The sequence below is a fragment of the Mastomys coucha genome, unplaced genomic scaffold (assembly GCF_008632895.1).
Source record: "Mastomys coucha isolate ucsf_1 unplaced genomic scaffold, UCSF_Mcou_1 pScaffold20, whole genome shotgun sequence".
Lineage (NCBI taxonomy): Eukaryota > Metazoa > Chordata > Mammalia > Rodentia > Muridae > Mastomys > Mastomys coucha.
The window spans coordinates 119,831,642-119,852,217 of record NW_022196903.1 but is presented as its reverse complement, the minus strand read 5'-3'; the positions used below and the strand labels follow the sequence as shown (position 1 = coordinate 119,852,217).

Sequence of the window (20,576 nt, the reverse complement as noted above, 5' to 3'; positions counted from 1 at the left end):
AAACCTACACCCACACGCCTACACATAAACCCACACCCACACGCCCACATATAAACCCACACCCACACGCCCACACACACCCCCCACTCACACATACCCCCACTCATATGCCTATACATAAACCCACACATCCACGCATAACCCCCCCAAGCCCACACATAAACCCATACCCACACGCCCACACATAACCACACACACATACACAGGCCCACACATAACCCCCCCACACACATGCCCACACATAAACCCACACACCCACACCCGCACATAACCCCCCCACACTCATATGCCCACACATAACCCCCCACACATAACCCAACACACACACACATGCCCATACATAACCTGACACACACATGCCCACATATAACCCCACAACCCACACGCCCACACATAACCCCCCACACATATTCTCATTCACACACCCCACACATATACATTCCCCACAAATACACCTCATAAACATACAATCATACATGCACATACCCCCCACCCCATGCATACAAAATAAAAGACGCGTACTAATGAAATGGATATGCTTAATCATTTTTATACAAATAATTAAATCTTGGATGAATACTTAATACTGAAAGTACACTTAACTTTTTCATTTTTATTTTATAACTGCCAATGCCAAGAACACTATTTTTCATAAATACATAGTATAAGATACCAAAATACATATTTAAGGGCTTTTCAGAAATTGTTAGCAATTCTGTCTTAATTTCATGTCAAAATTCATTAAGCAAATTTTTATATACACACATAGGCTCTGCCTCCACAATAAATAAATGCAATAAAAAAATTTTAAGCTCAAAAACATTCTAACACAATTCAATCTAAAGATACAGTAATTTAATGTTGAGGAAGGAGGAATGGAAAATACTAAACTGTTTTCTATAATCAAACCATCATTTCTACAAGAACAGAAAGCTATAGGTACAGTAGGCGCAGTGCGAACAGCAGTCTGAGGCTTTGGGCAGCACTCACTGGCAGAGCGCAGCTCAGTGGCATGGGCGCTACAAAGAGCACAAGCTGCGAGCACCTGCAATCCACCGCACAGCTGGCTTTGAATTAATGGTTGATCACTTGTGCTGAAAACCTTTTCAGGGTGCCATATATACATCATGAGCCTGACACTCAGTTGCGCAACCTCATGGGTCACATCCCAAGTTCCAAAATCTGTGCTCTACCAGGAAACCTCTAATGACAGAGACTATGGAAAAACAAAAGGAAGTGCATCCTCACCATCCTCTATGAAGCAGGGCAGACTGTGCAGCAGCATCAGGCGTCCATGCAGATGACTGGCATTCTCGTCCACAGGAAACCTGAGTGGCACTCTCAGCTCGAAGCGCTCACGTCCTACCTGGAACTTGTACACGAATTCTCTTTCCTTGTTGCAGAACCTTTCTCGGTTTTTCTTCATATTCTTCAGCAGGGTTTCTGTAGGATGACCAAAACAGCAGTGACTCAAATGGCCACAGACCACCTCTAAAACACAGCCCATCAACTCAGAGACTGAATGCCCCCTCCACCCCCATCCGTGCAGTCCTGAACCAACTACTCTCATTTTCATTTTCCTTCCATTTTATTTGAGAGGGGGTCTCACTGTGTATCTTGGGATGCCTTAGGGCTTGCTATGTATCCCAGGATGTCACACATTTGATTCTCCTGTCTCAGCACACCCCGCCCCTAAGTGCTGATATTAAAGGTGTGCACCACCACAACCAGCCTATTATAGTATTTCCTGCTTATTCCTGCACATTAATTTTCGTGACAACAATCAAATGCTTCTTTTTCCTTTTTTTTAAAATGAGAAGTTATTTTAAAGTTAATTTCAGAGTAACAATATACGCAAAACGTACTTTTATCCCTAGGCAAGAATAGCAAGGACTTAATACAAGGCAAGAGAGATGGGTTGGGGGTAAGTAAGTGTACAGCTCATGGAACTTGTAAAAGTGGACAAACACAATGGAGACCCAGTGGTACCTTGAAGATGTTAGATGTTGAAGGTCATGAGATGTGATGGAAAAAGGATATGAGAATTTTATTGTCCTGGGAGTTTTTAACACACACACACACACACACACACACACACACACAAACACACACACACACACACACATTCCCTTTTCTATCTATCTATCTATCTATCTATCTATCTATCTATCTATCTATCTATCTATCTATCTATTTATCTATCTATCTATCTATCTACCTTTCTATGAACTCCCAGGACAATGTTTTTGTCATTGTTCTTGATTGTCCCTAAAAACTAGATGATAAACTCTGTTGTTAAAGATACTGCACAGTTCACAGAGAAACTCTGTCTCGAAAAAACAACAAACAACAAACAAACAAACAAGAAGATACTGCACAGTTGACAGGCAGTGGTGGCACACACCTTTAATCCCAGCACTTGGAGGCACAGGCAGGTAGATTTCTGAGTTCGAGGCCAGTCTGGTCTACAGAGTGAGTTCCAGGACAGCCGGGGCTATACAGAGAAACCCTGTCTCGAAAAACAAAACAAAACAAAAAACAAAAACAAAAACCAAACAAACAAAAAAGATACTGCACAGCTCAGTTGATGATACACTAAAAGTTTCCTCTCTGCTGGCTATAGTCCTTGAGGATACTAACTATGCAGGCTTCTGTGGGAGAAATGTCATTAATGGCCTAACCCAGCTGTGGACTCTATGAACTCTACTAACTTCCAGGCAAGGCATACCGATCTGTGCACTGGTGTACCGTTTTTAGGGTATCCACTTTGCTCTAACTGGATTTGAGGTCAGCTCTATAGGAGCATAGCCCTGCCTGGCACTATAATCCCTGTCAGAAACCCATAGCAGGGAAGATGATGGGCCCTAGGAGGAACATAAATACTGTTGTTCAGTTAAATAAACACAGTCAAACCACCTTTAAAGTATTGATGTATACCCACAGACAAGCGCTACTATCAGCCTTAATCAGGCAACTGTCTGTTTCCAGTGAACAGTAGTGAATGTAGAGACTCCAGGTGACACAGGTCTGAGAACAAGTGGTGGATGGGGACTCAGCCCTAAACAAGACATTTATCACACCTCTTTGAAGGCTCAAAGAACACTGCAGAAGAGGAGGTGGAAAAATATAGGGAAAAAAAAAAAGATACTGCACAGTTGCCAGGCAGTGGTAGCGCAGGCCTGAACCAGAACATAGAGAAGAAGACAGACTCAGAAAGACCCACGTGTCACTAAGGAACTGTTTTTCTTTTTTTTATTATTAGATATTTTCTTTATTTACATGCCACATGATATCTCCTTTCCCAGTTTCCCCTCCAAAAAAAAGGAAAAAAAAAACCTTAAAAAACAACAACAACAAAGACCAAACCCCTGTTCCCTCCCCCACCCCCTACTCACCACCCCACCCTCTCTTGCTTACTGGCCCTGGCATTCCCCTCATAGAACCTTCACAGGACCAAGGGCCTCTCCTCCCATTGATGACCGACTAGGCCATCCTCTACTCTACATATGCTGCTGGAGCCATTACTCCCACCATGTGTACTCTTTAGTTGGTGTTTTGCAAGCTGGTACAACCACTGTGGAAATCAGTTTGGCGGTTCCTCTGGAAATTGGACATAGTACTACCAGAGGACCCAGCTAAACCACTCCTGGGCATATACCCAAAAGATGCTCCAACATGTAATAAGGACACATGCTCCACCATGTTCATAGCAGCCTTATTTATAATAGCCAGAAACTGGAAGCAACCCAGATGTCCCTCAACAGAGGAATGGATACAGAAATCATGGTACATCTACACAATGGAGTACTACTCAGCTATTAAAAACAATGAATTTATGAAATTCTTAGGGAAATGGATGGATCTGGAGAATATCATCCTGAGTGAGGTAACCCAATCACAGAAGAACACACATGGTATGCACTCTCTAATAAGTCGATATTAACCCAGAAGACCGGAATATACAAAGTACCATCCACAAACCACAAGAAACTCAAGAAGAAGGAAGACCAAAATGTGGATACTTCATTCCTTCTTAAAAGGGGGAACAAAATACCCATGGAAGGAGTTGCAGAGACTAACTATGGAGCAGAGACTGAAGGAAAGACAATCCAGAGACTGCTCCACCTGGGAATCCTTCCCATATTCAATCATCAAATCCAGACACTATTGTGGATGCCAGCAAGTGCTGGCTGACAGGAGCCTGATATAGCTGTCTCCTGAGAGGCTTGACAGCACCCAACTAATACAGAAGTAGAGGTTCACAGCCATCCATTGGATTGAGCACAGGGTCCCCAATGAAAGAGCTAGAGAAAGGACCCAAGGAGCTGAAGGGCTTGCAGCCCCTTAGGACAAACAACAATAAGAACTAACTAGTACCCCAGAGCTCCCAGGAACTGTTTTTCTATGGGCAGATTCTGGAAAGCGAAAGTTATTTTTCAGTTGTGTCTACGGGTGCCCCCACCAGGCTCCAACGAGTAGTAGCAATCCAATGGTCACACATCTGGTCTGATTAAGATATTGGGTCACAAAAACAAACAAACAAAAAACAACGTCATGAATCTGGAAAGTGAACTGGTGGAGATGCGGAGATTAGTAGGGATGGGGAAGTTAGTAGGGACAGGTGCGATATGAGAAGGTGAGACAGTAATCAGAATACATTTTATACTTGTAACAGAACAAAATTAATAAAACCATAGTTTTCATGTTACTCTTTGCTCATGTAGTCTGTTGCTTTCAGGATACAATTCACCTTAACCCAGTTTTCATCTCCGGAATCTGTGGGTGTGCCTAGAGCCTGTCAGAGCAACATGCAAAACTACAAACCTAGTTGTCCACAAACACTGAACTGTCAATGACGAGCTGCACTCCAGCACTTTAGATAGCCCCCCATGAAGTCTACTTCTGTTCTCTAAGCCTGTACCAGGTACCATCATTGGGTCCTCCACACTGAAGGGGCTTCTTTGCTGTGGGCTCGAACTCACCTCTTTCCTCAGGCACACTTGGAGCTGTCAACGCAGAACTGCCCAAATAAGTCAGCTGACTTCTTGTTTTTTTACATTCAGCAGATTCGCTTTAGCAGATTAGGTACGCATCTGTTTCTTTTCCTCAAGCGCCAAAGAAAACCCCTTTCCAAGAGTCTCTTTGTTCCAGTCACCTTTAAGTTAGTCATTCTAAATATTGGAGGCGTGCTGCTAACTTTACATTGTATTTTAGACTCGGTACCAAATCGCAGTTGTGACGAAAGTGCGGCAGCAAAACAAAAGCTGGGTCTGGGCCGACGGGATCCGGAATGGCGTGCCCGGGCAAAGGTGTGTGTGCGCGCTCAGGCATTCTCTCCTCAGCACGCAGGCGCCGCCTCCGGCAGGCGAGCGGTGATTGGCGGGCTGGCGCACCGGGGGCGTGGAGATTGACGTCTAGGTTTTGGGCGGGAATTGAAACCGCCGCCACCGCTGCTCTCCAGCTCTGGAGCACCGCTACTCTGGAAACGGCACCATGGTGCGCCCTACCAGGTGAGTAGCTGGTGACTTCCCGCGGGGCTAGGAGGAAGGACGGGGTTGGGAGACGCCGGAGGCCACTGTCGTGCGTGGTTGAGGGGGAGGACGAGATCCGACGGAGGGCCGCGGGGTTGGTGCTCGTCGCCGGTCTCCGGTGAGAGCCTACCCCTGCTCAGCCTCGTCGCCGGTCGCCGGTCTCCGGTAAGAGCCAACCGCTGCTCGGAGAGGCCGGCCTAGCGTCCTGCTTTCCGCCTCTCCGCCTCTCTTCGCAGCTGTTGCCCGCCGATCCATCCTACCCCAGGGAGCCCCGGCAGGGTAGCATTTGAACCGCGCCTAACGTGACAGCGGGCGACCCCGTATGTGGCCTTCCTATATCGAGCACTACCCCCCCAGCGATACAGAAGAAGCAGACGTGCCTACGTTGTGCCCCTCAAATCCAGCTCAAGCCGCGTTGCCCTGTCACCTGACTCTGGTTCCTCTCTGCTTTCAGTCAGGCTGTAGGAATTCTTTCGCCGTGATCACAACTGGGATGCCAGGCCGGCCATCCATTTAGTAAAATGACTGGAGACTGTGGCCCAGTGGTCGAGTGACTGCCTAGCAGATGATAGGCCCCAGGTTCAATCCCTAGCCCTGCAATACCAAACAGAAATAAACTTAGTGAATTTACTTAGGCCTGTATTGTACTAAGAGCTGGAGGTTACACTCTTGTTGGAAGATCCGGGGTGGGAGTTGGGGGACAGGTTAAGGGGGGTAGTAACAAAATAAACACCACAATGTAACATTAGGAGGAAGGAGAAAAGCCTTACTTAAATCATATGAACGGGCTATCTAGGCAAAATATAAGGGATACTCACATGAAATAGCCAAGGCCCAAGCTTTACCATGGTTGAGAAACAGATTGAAGGTGTGGCAGTAACAAGCATGGGGATGAATGCTGAGGACTGAGTCAGGTTACAAAGTAGTTAGGGTTTTGTAGGCCTTAAGAGTTTGAATTTTATTTGAGACAGATGGGAAATCTGTAGTTTCAGTGGAGGAGGGTCTGAGTTACTCTCATTTCACTTTTATAAAAGCCACACTGGCTGTTGTCTCTGAGTGGGAACTGGAGTGGCCAGAATGAAAGCAGGGGGAAAAATGATACAATATCAGTTGTGTGTGATTTGTTACTGTGTGTGTGTGTGTGTGTGTGTAGATGGTGCAGGTAAGTTTAGGTACTTTTTTTTTTTAAGATTTATTTAAATGAGTACACTGTAGCTGTTTCCAGACACACCAGAAGAGGGCATCAGATCTCTTTACAGATGGTTGCAAGCCACTATGTGGTTGCTAGGACTTGAACTCAGGACTTTTGGGAGAGAAGTCAGTGCTCTTAACCACTGAACCATCTCTCTAGCCCAAGTTTAGGTACTTCTGACAAGTGGATATAGAGGTGAGGGAAAAAAAGAATCAAGGTTGACTTTATCTATGGACTGAGCTACATAATAGGCATTCTTTGGATTGACTGAGATGGGCTCCTTTGAGGACTAGATTTCCGTTGCTTCCATGGTGAAGTTGAAAGGAGCTAGGCATGCAGATATTGAAGACATAATGCTGTTTTTGGGATAGTAGTAGTCACAGCGCGAACCATAGTCCCCTGAATCCTCAGAAGCCCTAGGAGATCATGACTGTGGTCTGGGTTTGTTATTTTGTGTGTGTGTGTTGGGTGGGGGGAGGTGTTTTGTAAGTTGCCGTGTATGAATAAAAGGAGTGGGAATGGTGGTAGACATACATTGTCTTGATTCATGGGATAACTGTGGGGTCCTTTCTGTTCTTTCCACCTTTTCATGGATCCTAGGAGTCAAAGTAGGTTATTGGGTTGCACAGCAGTTGACTTTAGCCACTGCATCTCACTAGCTCATTACTTTTGTTACAGTAAAACTAAGCCAGTGGTTGTCTTCACTCTTGTGTCATTTACACTGCAGTGGAGAGAGGACTGTTGGCACAAAGTGAAGCTGTGGTGGTTGTAGTCCTTGCAGTTCCTATTGCTGCATATTCAAATATTTGTTAAAAACAGAAGTATTTGTGGGCTGGATCGACCCAAGTTCCATTCCTAACAGCCTTAGACAGTTTACAACTCTTCCAGCTCCTTCCAGCTTCCAAGGGACCCCGTGCCCTCTTCTGACCTTTGCAGATACTATACTCGTGTGCACATACCCACACACAAACACGCTTATATACACAATGAAGTTTTTAAAGATCTTTTAAAAAGTAATGGTTTCCTGCATATCTCACCTAGTAAGTCTCTACAATACGTAATTTGTGTTTAATGAATTGATAAGAATCCACATCTGTTACAACTCAACCTGAGATATCTTTTTAGTAGACTTTTAGTTTTGTTTACTAATTTTTCAATCCCACAATTTCTAAAGATGCTTTCATATTTTATATAGCTGTCAAATTGTTAAACTCTGACGAGTGGGAGAGTGACATGAGTGCCTTCCCTTTTAATCTGTTCTCTGGCAAACACAAGTCTGGATCATGATCTGGACAGTGGTCAAGCCTCTTTTTCACAGAACTCCCATTTTTGCTTGAAAGAACAGGTAGCTGATGAACAAGCTTGTAAGCATGGGGGCATGTAATAGATGACCGAAGGGAAGACAGGACAGCTTTACATGGCTTTCCAGAGGAAGATGAACCTTTCTACACTGAGCATCCTTTTCTTCTGCCCACTTAGTTCCTACAAAGGTGCTAGGGACAGACTACTGTAAAGTGTGCACTCCATTAAGAAAGCATTATTTGAGCGGGGCAGTGGTGGCACACGCCTTTAATCCCAGCACTTAGGAGGCAGAGGCAGGCGGATTTCTGAGTTCAAGGCCAGCCTGGTCTACAGAGCGAGTTCCAGGACAGCCAAGGCTACACAGAGAAACCCTGTCTCGAAAAAACAAAACAAAACAAAACAAAACAAAAAAATTTAAGAAAGCATTATTAGGTATTGTACAGGGATTTCTTTTAAAGTTTTTTTGTTTGGTTTTGTTTTAGGTGTCTGTGTCTATGTGGGTATATGCATGTAAGTACCATGTCTGAGGAAGCCGGAAGGTTTTTAATCCTCCTGGAGCTGGAGTTACAGGAGGTTGTGGGCTGCCTGGCATGGGTGCTGGGAAACAGACTTAGACCCTGTGGAAGAACAGTGCATACTCTTAACCAGTGAGCCATAGCTCTGCTCTGACAGAACTTTTAAAATATGGTTAAAACTGAACAGGTACTTTATAGTGGAAGCAAAGAATGGCATACAGATTATAAATACCCAGTCACCACTAAACAGAATACAAAGTTTAATTGATAATATTTGTTTTCTCCTTTCTTTGCTGGTCTCCTGGATTAATTTCCTTCCCATTGTGTGTATTAGGTCTGGGCTTGGCTTGTCAGTTAATGCCAAGTTTTTGGCTTTGGATTGAAGTACTTTGAGAGACTCCAAACACATTTTCCTTTCTTCAAGACTATTAATAACTTTAAGGTGAAGATAAAAAGTTAATATTTACAGTAATGAAAAATTTCTGTCTTGATCATAGAAATAAAAAACCAGTCAATTATTCACAGTTTGAGGATTCTGGCAGTGACTCTGATGGTAAGTAGAGCTTTTTCCTTTTCTTTCATACATTGGGAGATTTATTTCCTCAGAGTTAGATATAGAAAAATTAAACCCTGAAAGCTTAGGTTTAAGCTTTGCTGTATTGAGTATATGTTTGTCTTTGTTGCTAGAACTTTGATCAAAGTTTGAGAAACATGTCATTAGATTGCAAGGCATTGTAGTAAGAGATTTTTTCCCCTGCATGTGTGTGTGTGTTGGGAGGAGGGTGTTTGCTGGGGATCAGACCTCACACATGCTGTGTAAATACACTACCACTGAGCTATATTCTTATCCTAGACATTTTACATTTCCTTCCCAGAATGTTGGCAGCCAGCGCTGGTAATAGGAGTAAGAAATAGATAGGAAGAGATTGAAGGAGATAAGAAGAGGTAGGCTAGCCATACTGTACCGTACCCACGTGGGAAAAGTAAAACATTAGATGACACGAGGTCTGGTCACTCAGTCATCTTGAATTTAATAATAATTATTTTGTTCCCGCAACAGGTAAAATACCTGGGGCAAAACCCTTCCCCCAAACTACGTCAGTGTAACAGTCCAATCAGTAACTTCCTTCTTGCTCAATGGGGGTGGAGCTTCTGAATGTAGCCGGTTCCTTTCAACAGTGGGCAGCGCTGCGTTACTGTCCGGGCTTTGGGGAGGGAGTCTACATTTCACCCCTTAAGTATATCAAAGCAAGAGGCAGGATCAAGGCAATTTTAGCTCGGCACATATACTGTATGGGAATCATAGCGGTGCGTAACTAGGGATCTGAAATTCACACTGACTCCGTCCTTCCTGACTCAATGGGCCAAGCATACTGGACTAAGGCGTGTCTCTGGCAGAGATACAGCCACTAGGTATGTGCCTCTGTCTGGGTAGACTTCATAATCAGTGGACTAGATTCCCCTAGCACCAGAACACCAAAGTTTCCTTTAAGTCAGATACTTTAGCAGTTCCCCAGGTCAGAGAAGTCTCTTTTGCCCTGTGTCTGCAGCTTGAGAAAAAAGTAGTTTGGCAGATAAGTTGTTGCTTTCTATTGCTGTCAAAGGTATGTGATGAGTACTTATAGATTGCCAGTTGTGTTCATGAGCCTGGGTAGGGTGGAATGTGTAGAAAGTTATATTTCTGTATCTGAATGCATGAAAGAAACATATTAACACATTCCTTTTAAAGTATGTGATCAATAGTACCTGTGTCCTGAAAGTATGCATTCACGTGTAGTGGATGTGTCTTTTGAATGTCCCTAGAAGAGCCAGAAGACTTGAGGACTGTGGGACAGAAAAGCCTGAGTGCTGTGGCGGTGCTCCCTGGTCTCCTAGACTTGGTTTTTCACTAGTAATGTGTCTTTGCAAGCATACTGGGCTACACTGTGAAGTTTAGGTAAACATCATTCCTTCCACTTAGCAAGGTCAAATTTTACAAATTGCCTAATGGTTCTATAGGTTTTTTAGCTAATTGTTAGGTTTGACATTTATGTACTGTCTTAATTTACCTTTGAAGTTTTCAGTGAATTGGCTTTTGGTAGGTTGATGTTCTTAAATAGGACATTGTTCATCATCATCAAGACAAATTGTCTTTATTAACTTTTAAGGCATAGAAATTAAACGATTATATATGGAATGTAGATACACTAATTAAGCTGCCAAGAAAAATAATTTTGCTTTTTAATATATGCAAAAACAGATGATTTTATTTCTGTATCTGTAAACAAGTCAAAAACCGTGCCAAAGGTGTTAAAGCAAGAAAAACCAAAGCCTAACTTGAAGAATCTCCAAAAAGAAGAGGTCTTACCAACAGAACCCCCTAAAAAAAGGTGAGAGGTAAGACCCAAAGAACATATGGCATCAGATTTGCTCATTGAAAAGATCCACAGCTTCAGAAGCTCATTTAAATGGGGTTTGAGCTGGCACTGAGTGCTGTTTGGAGCACAGGAAGGTGCCATTAAGTGCTTTCTGACTTTCTGGCTTGGGAAATAAATTCACATACATAAAAACAAACAAACAAACAAAAAACCTGTTTAAATAGTAATGCTACTGACTATGCACCTATTTCTGCTGCTTCAGATCTCACAAAGCTATTTTGTTAAAAGGAGGGGCAGGGCTAAGGGCATTTTAAAACATTTGTAAACAATCATTTGGTCCCAAGAGGGAGAAGACAATCCCAAGAGACCCAGAAACTGTAGTCCAGAAAGGATGTGAGAGGGTGGGATGGGTAATGTTCACCTGCCGTAGGTTCCTCTGAAAAGTTTGTCAGCACTGAGAAACATAGCGTGTCAAGCTCTGTACTGGGTTTCTACTTTTGAATGTCAGGGATGGGATTTTAAATATAAGACAAGCACAACTCATAAGTGGGAAACAGTATTTGCAGATACAACTTAAATAACTTGCATCCAAAGTATATATAAAGGACACTTATGCTCTACAGTAAAAGACAGTCTAATTTCAGCATAGAGAATATCACAATAAGTATTTTTCCAAAAGTACAAAAGTAATCATCAAACACATGAAAAAGATGCCCAGCATGGTTCACTATCGTGGAAATGTAAGTGGAAACCACAGTGTGACAACTCTTCTTACCTACTAATCACTTCTCAACTGCTAAGAACCTAAAGGCAGGAGCTTATACAGAGATTACAGAGGAATGCTGCTTATTGGCTTGCTCTTTATGAGTTGCCCACCCTATTTTTTTTAAGTGTATTTTGAGGACAGCACCCCATTTTGACTGCTCCAACAATGGAGAGACAAAGAGACATCTGGAATGCATGAGAGAAAAATCAGTCCTTTTTGTTGTCCTCAGTCAGACCCATGGTCTGGGTGACTGGGGCCTGAGCAGGGCTTGTCCGCTGGATGGAAACAATGTCACTTAGCAGGGCGTAGCCCACCATGGCTGCCAGCACAGAGAGAATCTGGGTCGGGCATCTGTATCACTCCTCAGTCTCAGGGCCTGCTGGTGTCTGGCATGGAGGTGACACCTCAGCTCCACCCTGGAGAAAGTAGACGTTGAAGATGTGGGTGCACTAGACACAGAGGTTGTGCAGCCCCCGAAGATGGGCCTGAGGCTTCCCACTGTGCACCTTTGCCTGAAGCAGCAGAACCAAATGGCTAAAAACAAAGGCATCCAGGGAGGCAGGGGTATCTCTAAAGAACTTCTGAGAGCACAGACACTGAGAGAAAAGGGTTAGGCACTCTCGAGCCTCTTGATATAGCTCTTTTCTAGTTCCTCCTCACTCTGATTTGTTGTGCTCATCACACAGCAGCTGCAGGCGCTCCGTGTACTGGTGGTGTATGTGGCCAGACAGGAAGAACTCGAGGGAAGGGCATAGCCTCTGCATACCACTTTCGAGTCATTTCCACATAGTTCTTGGCATCTATCCACAAAGTATGGGTTAGCACAGGAAGTAGTTTCTCCTCCAACAGAGACATGGGCTACGGCAGGCATCTTGTCGAGCTGTTGACTTCTCCATTACTGGTTCAAAGAGCAGACAGAGAGTTCCTGAAGGGCTCTGCCAAGGATCACTGATCTTGTGTACCTTCGGTGGAGCACCTGTAAATCTGGGATAGTTCAGACTATCCAGGTCCACCACTCTCTCAGCCTGCTTTCTTAGAGCACCCAGAATCACCAGCCCAGGAATGACACCATCCACAGTGAGCTGGTCCTCCCACTTCAATCATGAAGATGCATCAGAGGCTTATTCACAGGTCAATCTGTTGGGAGTATCTTCTCAGTTGAGGTTCCCTCTCCCAAAATGACTCTAGCATGTGTCAAGTTGATAGAAACCCAGTAAGCACAAGGTAATCAGGAATGGCTGCTGATGGATAGGCTAAAGAAGTGTTCTAAAACTAGATAGTGGAGATGCTAAGATACTCTGGAGATAGTGAAAGCTGCTGGCCGGGCAGTGGCTGCTGATCTAGATCTAGAAGGATGGATTTTGTGGGGCTGTGGATAGAGATGCAGTGGTAGATGCTTACCTTCTGTTCAAGAATCCAGGAACACCAGAAGTTGGAAGTTAATGCTTTGCTGCGTGCATAGTGAGTTTTGAGGACATTTTAGGTACGTGATACCCTATCTCAAGGAGAAGAGGAAGTCGGGAATTATTTTGTAATACATGAATTATAGCTCAATAAAACTTTTTGACAGTTTTATATATATTCTATGTATAGAATTATTGAGACCAAATTTATCCCCACCAGTAAAACTTACTTAAAAAATAAGTTCTTAAGAGTACATTTCAGTTTTCTTCCCTTGTGTAATTTTTCCTCATCTGTCTTTGCGGTTTTCCTGTTGTTATAATAATTACAACTATTGGTCCACTTGAATAGGCAGGCATTACAGTCTGCTTTTTATAGGCTAATTGCTGGTATGACTTATTTCCCCACCTCCTTCCCTACCTGATTCACCTTGAAGACTCCTTGAGGTTACTTTTAAGGATGGTGTCTTTACACAGTTTGTAGTGAAATCTTTGTTAAAATCTAAATTCAGAGGAATGGAGCTAAAAGTACATCTATTATAAGAGTTTTATCTGCCACAGCAATGGATAAAACTTGAGTGATCGCTGGGTGGGAGTAATGTTTGAACTGAATCTGTCTTATGTTAAACCAGAGCTTCATTAGGCAGAGCTGATAGTAAAGAAAAAGGACAGTTACTGGAGTAGTAGCTAGCAGCAGTGCAGGCTTTTCCTGCCACACTCTACACATCTAGAGCAACCTCACTGCACTTTAGGGTGCTTTAGGGACATTGTTGGAAGGAAGTGCTCTTAAGTACTAATGCAGAGAAATCTGAAAGTTTGCTCTTTAGAGTTAATGATATTGCTGCACTAGTTGTAATTGCTATTCTACATCTATTTCAGGGTGGCTTTAGATGACAAGGTCTTCCAGAGAGGTCTAGAAGTTGCCCTGGCTTTATCTGTGAAGAATCTTCCAACACTTACCAACCAAGTGAAGGAGTCTGAAGAGAAAAGTAACTCAATTTCCCGTGTATTTATCTTTAAAAGTGTCTTACTGTTTTGTAATCATTTTTAAGGTAGGCCTTCACAGAATTAAGAATACAACTTAATTTATAAAAAGAGCACTTGGCAGCAGGCACCCCTGGATTCAGTTGTTTATTCAACCGTGTCAGGGTCCCACACATAACACCTCTTTGCTGCATGCATGCAGGAGCCTAGGATTCACCCTGAGCAGCGGCCTGCTTGACAGCATGCTGCTGCTCTGCAGTAAGAGTCCAGTCTCGATGAAATGATCTGTACAATCCTAACAGTTCAGGGCCTTACCCTTTAAATCCAGATTTCTACAGCATGTCCTAATAGCAATCATTTGTGAGATTTATTGAGACTAGAGGTGCTAGCCTGGACTGGTGGTGCACGTCTTTAATCCCCAGCACTTGGGAGGCAGACACAAGTGGATCCCTGAATTGGAGGCCAGCCTGGTCAGATTGAGTTCCAGGACGTCCAGGGCTACACAGAGAAACCCTGTCTTATAAGACAAACAACAACAACAAGGGATTAGAGGCACTAGCCTTCACAGAAGCTCAGACTTCAGAGTGTGACTACGACTTCTAGGTTTCTCTGTGGTTTTTATTTTTTCCCTATAACCTTGTACATGTGATAGTATGAGTGAGGCTTTTAATTTTTAAGTTAGTTTTACCTCTTTAAAAATAAACCATTTTGATTACGAAGGCTATTAACCAGGAATGAGAAATTTCATGAGTGTTGTCATGTCTTATATCTAAAATTAGGGGACTAGAATTCATCATGGAAGACAGTGGAACCTATAGCAGGAGTCATCCTGGAAATGGTACTGCTCCCAGAGTAGCGTTCTTTATAACGTAGGAGCTTAATGCTATCAGTAGCAGTGTTCAGAAGTCTAAACGCTTCAGGCTGGTTGTGTCTGTTTTTCTAACTTAAGTTCTTACACTCATAGCTAGAATAGTCTTCCCATGTTCCAAGGCTCTCTCTGTCTCCTGCCCCTTGTTTCTTGTGAGTGCTAGGGCTGAAATCCAAGGCCATGCACCTACCGTACAAGTATTCTAGCACCTTATCATTTTTAGGTTGTAATGATTAGAAAGCATTTGTATCAGTTGCTGTAATAAAATTCCATAATCAAGAGCAATTTAAAGAAGACAGTTTATTTTGTCTTGGGGTTCCAGAGAGTTCCAGTGAGTCTATAAAGGCAGGGGACCATGGCAGTAGGTGTGCGAACAGAAAGCTGGCTGATCACATTTTTATTTACATTCAAGGAGGAGAAAGAGCAGACTAGAAGGGACCCAGCCTAAACTCTTCAGGCTTCCAGTGACTTACTGCCTTCAAGCAGAGCTCCACATCCCCAAAGTGCTCAAATATGTGACCTTACAGGGACAGTCAAGCCACCACAGAGCTTAAGTTAACATGACTGGATTTGTCCACACAGAGTAATTTTCTTTCTCTTTCTTCCTTTCCCTTTCTTTCTTTCTTTCTTTCTTTCTTTCTTTCTTTCTTTCTTTCTTTCTTTATTTATTTATTTATTTATTTATTTATTTATTTTCTTCAAATTATAGACCAGGGTATTAAATTTAGAGACGATGAGCAAGTTTCCATATGGAGTCTGACTGTGAACCTGAGTCATTTTAGAGCTCAAACTCATAACAGGTGTTAGCCCCTCTAAGCAAAACCACTGGGCTGGTGTGAGTTTGAGATGATGTGTTCCAGTATATGTGTTAATATGTGTTAGAATGTTTCAGTCGTCATCTTCCTGCTTTTTAGACAGTGACTGATTAGGATGCATCTGACGTTCTTTCCTTTCTGTGTTAGGCAGTGACAAACAAGGCAAAAGGAAAACAGAAAAAACGGATAAACCTCCCCATTTCTCTAACTGCAGTGTAGCCAGTGATGATGTAGGTAAGTTTTGATATGAATAACATTTCATTTCATTCACAGCGCTGTTTTTCTTACTTAAGTTCTTACACTCAGAGCTAGAAGAGTCTCCCATGTTCCAAGGCTCTCTCTGTCTCCTGGCCTTGTTTCTTTATGCTTTAGTCTTGTTCTCTGACTGCAGACCTACTTTCTTCCACACTGGACAGTCATGACAACTCAGGTTCTTCATTCCACAGTAGGTAGCCACTTAAGAAAGGGCTGCATCTTCCCAGGAGCATCTGGAAAGTTCTTTGACAATGACTCCTTAGGGTCTCAGACTTACCCTTAAAACCAGAGTCTGTTCCTGGGAGACGAATGGACTTTGTCCCAGCATGGCCTGGTAGTAGTGTGTTACTGGAGCAGAGGAGGGCAATGGAGGTCATAGAGTCTGCCTGGAGTTCTCACTGGTGTTCATGTCTCCAGAAGATTTGAACAAGATCACAGAAGAGGGGGATGCCGAGGGTGTTGAAGGAGAGAGAAAAGCAGCATCTGAAGGCGAAGCTCTGCCGAGGAGGGTACTTTCAGAGGACAGCGGTGCCAGCAGTGCTAATGACACTGAGCCAGAGGGTGCGGCTGGTGAGTTGTATCTTACTTCAAGTAATTCTAGGGGAATTCAGTGAAAACTTCTTGGAGACCGGGATATATACAATGCAACTCAATAGAACAGTTAAATTGAACTTGGCCACATAGAGAGAAACTACCTAGGGGTAACCTTTAAACCATATCTGGACAAATTGCATTAGAAAAACAAAAAGAGCTGGGCGGTGGTGGCGCACTCCTTTAATCCCAGTTGGGAGGCAGACGCAGGCAGATTTCTGAATTCGAGGCCAGCCTGGTCTACAGAGTGAGTTCCAGGACAGCCAGGGCTACACAGAGAAACCCTGTCTCGAAAAAGCCAAAAAAAAAAAAAAAAAAAAAAAAAAAAAAAAAAAAAAGAAAAAGAAAGAAAGAAAAAAGAAAAACAAAAAGAATGGAGTCACATTTCTGACCTAGGGAAAGGTGTGAGCATTGAAATAGACTTGCACATATGAGAACCAGCTCAGTGACATTTAGGGAAGAGACTGAAGAGGCAGGCTGGATTGTCACTAGCCATGGAACAACTCGTGGCCTGATCCAACAGGCTTCAGCTTTTTTTATAACTAGTAGAAACATACGAAGTATTTTGAGTTGAAAGTAATATGAAACTATTTTATTATCAGTTGTTTTTAGACTTAATAGAAATGAGGGCAAAGAGAAAATACTGCAACTTTGACAAAATTGTAATGTGTTAAAAATTTAAAAGAGTAAGTCTATACGTTAATACCAATCAGATACAGTATTTTAGATTTTAACATGCTGTCAGCAAATAGCAGATCTGTTCACTCACTGAACAAATATTTGATGCTTATGATATATATTGTAGTCTAGGTGCTAGGGAGATAGTAATGAGAAAAACAACTCAAATTCTCGTGGTGGTGGGTCACAGTAAACACATATGGAATGTTTTTAGAGTGATGGTGTACAAACTGAAGGGCCTCAAGCAGCTCAGCAGAACTTGTCCAGCAAGTGTGGATTCCAGGGTTCGAGCTGTAGGACAAGAAAGTAAAGCCCCACAGAGGAGGAGGAAGTGTGGAGGCTGTAAAAGACTGCTGGGAGCGGGGTGGGGGGGCGGGTGTTAGGTCAGGAGACATTTGAGGCCAGAAACCACGCTTTCATGGAGACAAGAGCGTCCTTCGTGTACTGAGTGACAGTGGGGCTATGGCAGATGACAGAACACAAGTCTCACGTTTTAGAACCAACACAGAATATGTAATTTTCTGTTTTAGGTGAAGATTCAGAAAGTGATCCTGATTTTGATGAGAATGAAGAAAGTGATGAAGACTTTGGTGTAAGAAGAAGTAAAGAAACAAAGAAGAAAACAGTGCAGAAGAAACCCGCAGGGGAAAAGAGGGAAAAGAAATCAAAACCCAAATGTGAGGCATCAGGTGAGCCTGCTCCCAAACCCGTAGGGTTGGGTTTGTTTTATTTCCAGATCTTTGCCTGTGCTCTCTAACATTTTGCATTGCACATCTCTAGTTAAAAGGAATTGTAGTTAGGGAGAAAAGCTAAGAATACTGAGCCCTGGTAGCCATAAGACTGAGTATGGACCCTCCACTCCCATTAGCATGTAGCCCTCCTTGTAAACACCCTGCACCTGCATCTTACTATCAGAACTCCCACTTTCACATTGTCTCAAGATATGCTGGAATTTGTAAATCACTGAGGGCACAGAGCTTAATCCCAGGCTGTCCCATTTAGAGGCTGGACCATGCTGTCTGGATGTTTGTACAGTGAGGCCTGGGTAAGCTTAAGTCCTTGCTTTCCTTCGTGACCTAATTTCTGTTTTGAGGACCCAGTTGCAACATACTTAGTGTCAGTTTTACAGTGAGAATTTGTGACAACTTGGACATGGAACACCCGGGTTTTTTTGTTGTTGTTATTTTGTTTGTTTTGTTTTGTTTTTTGTTTTTTGAGACAGGATTTCTCTGTGTAGCCCTGGCTGTCCTGGAACTCACTCCGTAGACCAGGCTTGCCTCAAACTCAGAAATCCACCTGCCTCTGCCTCCCGAGTGCTGGGATTAAAGGCGTGCACCACCACCGCATGGCTGGAACACCCGTTTCTTGTGTTCAAAAGTTGGACTGGTTTTGCACCTGTATTGTATAATAGATTACTATAAAATGCAAATTTATTAACAAAATTTGTTTTATTTATTCATAACCATTTTTGGCCTTACTTTCTTAATCCTCCTGCCTCAGCCTTCTTTCTAGCAGGTGTCTTATCACCATGACCCAGAAAGAAGTTTTTAACGTGGAGGTCACTCCTGAGAAAATAGATCTGTGAACAGCTAGGCTTGTTTCCACAGGCTATGAGAACATGCCAGTGCTCTGATCGTCCTCCTCCCCCTTCACATCCCTGCTCCATCCATATTAAACAGGACAGGAGCTTGTGCTCTGGCTTTACTCTGAGCGAAGAAAACCTCCATTCATCTCTCCCCTCAGCCAGGATTTGGCTCAGCCCGTGGTCTTCTCCCTCTACACCTAAACATGCAGGAGATTCCAAGGTCCCTTCCTATCATGCATTCCTGGAATCTCAGCACATTGCAGTAGACACAGCTCTTCACTTTGCTGTCTTCCCACTGAAGAGAAGTACAGGACAGTAAGTTTCTGGAGAACAGATGCCCACATCATGTGTTCTTTATAAACCTAGGGTCCTCTATAGAAGTATCCCTGACAACATACAGAAGAAGCATTATTTGTAAAATGGCTACCAGTATGACCTTAGAAGTCAAACCTGGTTTCTAATCTGGGCTCCAACAATAACTGTCAGACTCCTGACAAATTGCTTCACCTCTCTGCTCTCTTATCATTTTAGACTTGAACATTATCTTCCTGCTGACAGTTGTTTTTATATGTTTCAAATAAGTGACTTCAGTAGACCCAGCTCCAGCTGCCATCAAGTCAGGATCTCCATCCTTACCCCAGGCAATCGGTCTTCCTTCTGAGGCCACTAGGAAACCAGCAATAATGTGCAGCCCCTCAGCTGAGAGCAAGAGGCCCAAGTGGGTCCCCCCAGGTATGATAACTTGCTATCAAGACCACCAGCTTAGGAAGATGTCACAGGAGGTATGTAGGAGCAGGTCCCATGGGTTTTCAAACTCTTCCACAGTCGTGTTTTAGTGCTTCAGTTTATCTCCTTGCCATTTCCTTATCAGGCATCGAGGCTGTGTATGATTTGGTCTCATTGCGAGAACTAAAACTGCAGTAAACGGAGATATTCTTACTTCAAAAATCTATGGACACAGCCCTGACTATCACAGAGTCAAGAGTACTAACAATTTTTGTTTGTTTGTTTTCTGCCAACAAGGTTTGGCCCGAAGACCTAATGACCTCCTCAGTTTAACAGAGCACTCGGGCCTGGGCACACTTGAGCACTGAAACATGTAACACAAATGCCTTGGCCAGTTTGTCGTTGTGTGTTTTGCTCTACACCAGAAAAGTTGAAGCCTTTGAAGTTGCTGGAGCTGGGGGTTGATTAGGCTGCTTTTCCTGGTTGTCAGTGTGGGTCTTTCTTCTGATCTGCTCAAGATGGGCTCTGTGGACCTAACCCTTTGTTTGCCTTTGTGTTCTCCTGCAGCTGCCTCTGGGAGCAGAAACTCCAGCAGCAGCCCATTGGCAGGAATACCCGCCAAGTCCCCAAGTCAGAGTCTGCGGCTGGGCCTCTCCCGATTAGCGCCAGTTAAGCGTTTGCATCCAAGTGCCACAAGCAGCCAAGTGCGGTAGCAGGAGAGGACCCCTGGGCCCCTCGGGACTGCAAAGCGGGTTGTCAACATTCAGCTTCAACATGAAAGAACTTTTAATGGACCACATGAAGGACCATGTCTGTGTATGATTCTGGTCTCATCAACGCCTTTTCTGTCCTTCAGCAAAGGGTTCTGGGACCTTCCCTTGTGCCACTTCTGAAGATTGTGTTGTGTTTTCTTATGTTTCATAAGTCACTGTCACATGGGCTGTGCAGCACATCTGTAGTCACATGTCTCCCAGCTCTGTGTGGCAAGGGGACATCCTGGGTTTCTTCAGG

The 20,576-nt window shown here is 43.5% G+C and overlaps 2 protein-coding genes and 1 pseudogene across 7 annotated transcripts in view; 1 reads left to right on the top strand and 2 right to left on the bottom strand.

The window, feature by feature from the left end:
* CUNH12orf4 (chromosome unknown C12orf4 homolog) overlaps positions 1–5,509 on the bottom strand; it is a 42,653-nt gene extending 37,144 nt beyond the window's left edge. Inside the window, exons 1-2 of the mRNA XM_031383505.1 lie at positions 4,983–5,509; positions 1,249–1,443 (exon numbers count right to left, since the gene is read on the bottom strand). Of these exons, the coding sequence (XP_031239365.1) occupies positions 1,249–1,426 (178 nt within the window). The 5' untranslated portion in view covers positions 1,427–1,443; positions 4,983–5,509. The remainder of the gene's footprint in view (positions 1–1,248; positions 1,444–4,982) is intronic.
* On the top strand, positions 5,286–20,576 carry Rad51ap1 (RAD51 associated protein 1). Of its 6 annotated transcripts, XM_031383512.1 has the most exons (11): positions 5,413–5,510; positions 5,768–5,851; positions 8,508–8,535; positions 9,038–9,093; positions 10,809–10,909; positions 13,943–14,052; positions 15,878–15,964; positions 16,403–16,555; positions 17,785–17,943; positions 19,422–19,571; positions 20,133–20,576. In XM_031383512.1, the coding sequence occupies exons 4-11, from the start codon at positions 9,091–9,093 to the stop codon at positions 20,276–20,278; spliced, it is 909 nt and encodes a 302-aa protein (XP_031239372.1). In that variant the 5' UTR covers positions 5,413–5,510; positions 5,768–5,851; positions 8,508–8,535; positions 9,038–9,090; the 3' UTR covers positions 20,279–20,576. The 6 variants fall into 6 exon arrangements, with proteins under 6 accessions (XP_031239368.1, XP_031239367.1, XP_031239369.1 ...); XM_031383508.1 differs by lacking the exon at positions 5,768–5,851 and having other exon boundaries at positions 5,286–5,510; positions 10,780–10,909; positions 16,406–16,555; XM_031383507.1 differs by lacking the exon at positions 5,768–5,851 and having other exon boundaries at positions 5,286–5,510; positions 10,780–10,909.
* Positions 11,870–13,790, bottom strand: LOC116098462 (annotated as a pseudogene).

Coding starts and splice junctions, on each gene's coding strand:
- Rad51ap1 (XM_031383507.1), top strand. CDS start 5,291: ATGGCGTGCCCGGGCAAAGGTGTGTGTGCGCGCTCAGGCATTCTCTCC. Junction 10,910..13,942: donor ACAGAACCCCCTAAAAAAAG/GTGAGAGGTAAG, acceptor CATCTATTTCAG/GGTGGCTTTAGATGACAAGG. Junction 17,944..19,421: donor ACCCAAATGTGAGGCATCAG/GTGAGCCTGCTC, acceptor GTTTCAAATAAG/TGACTTCAGTAGACCCAGCT.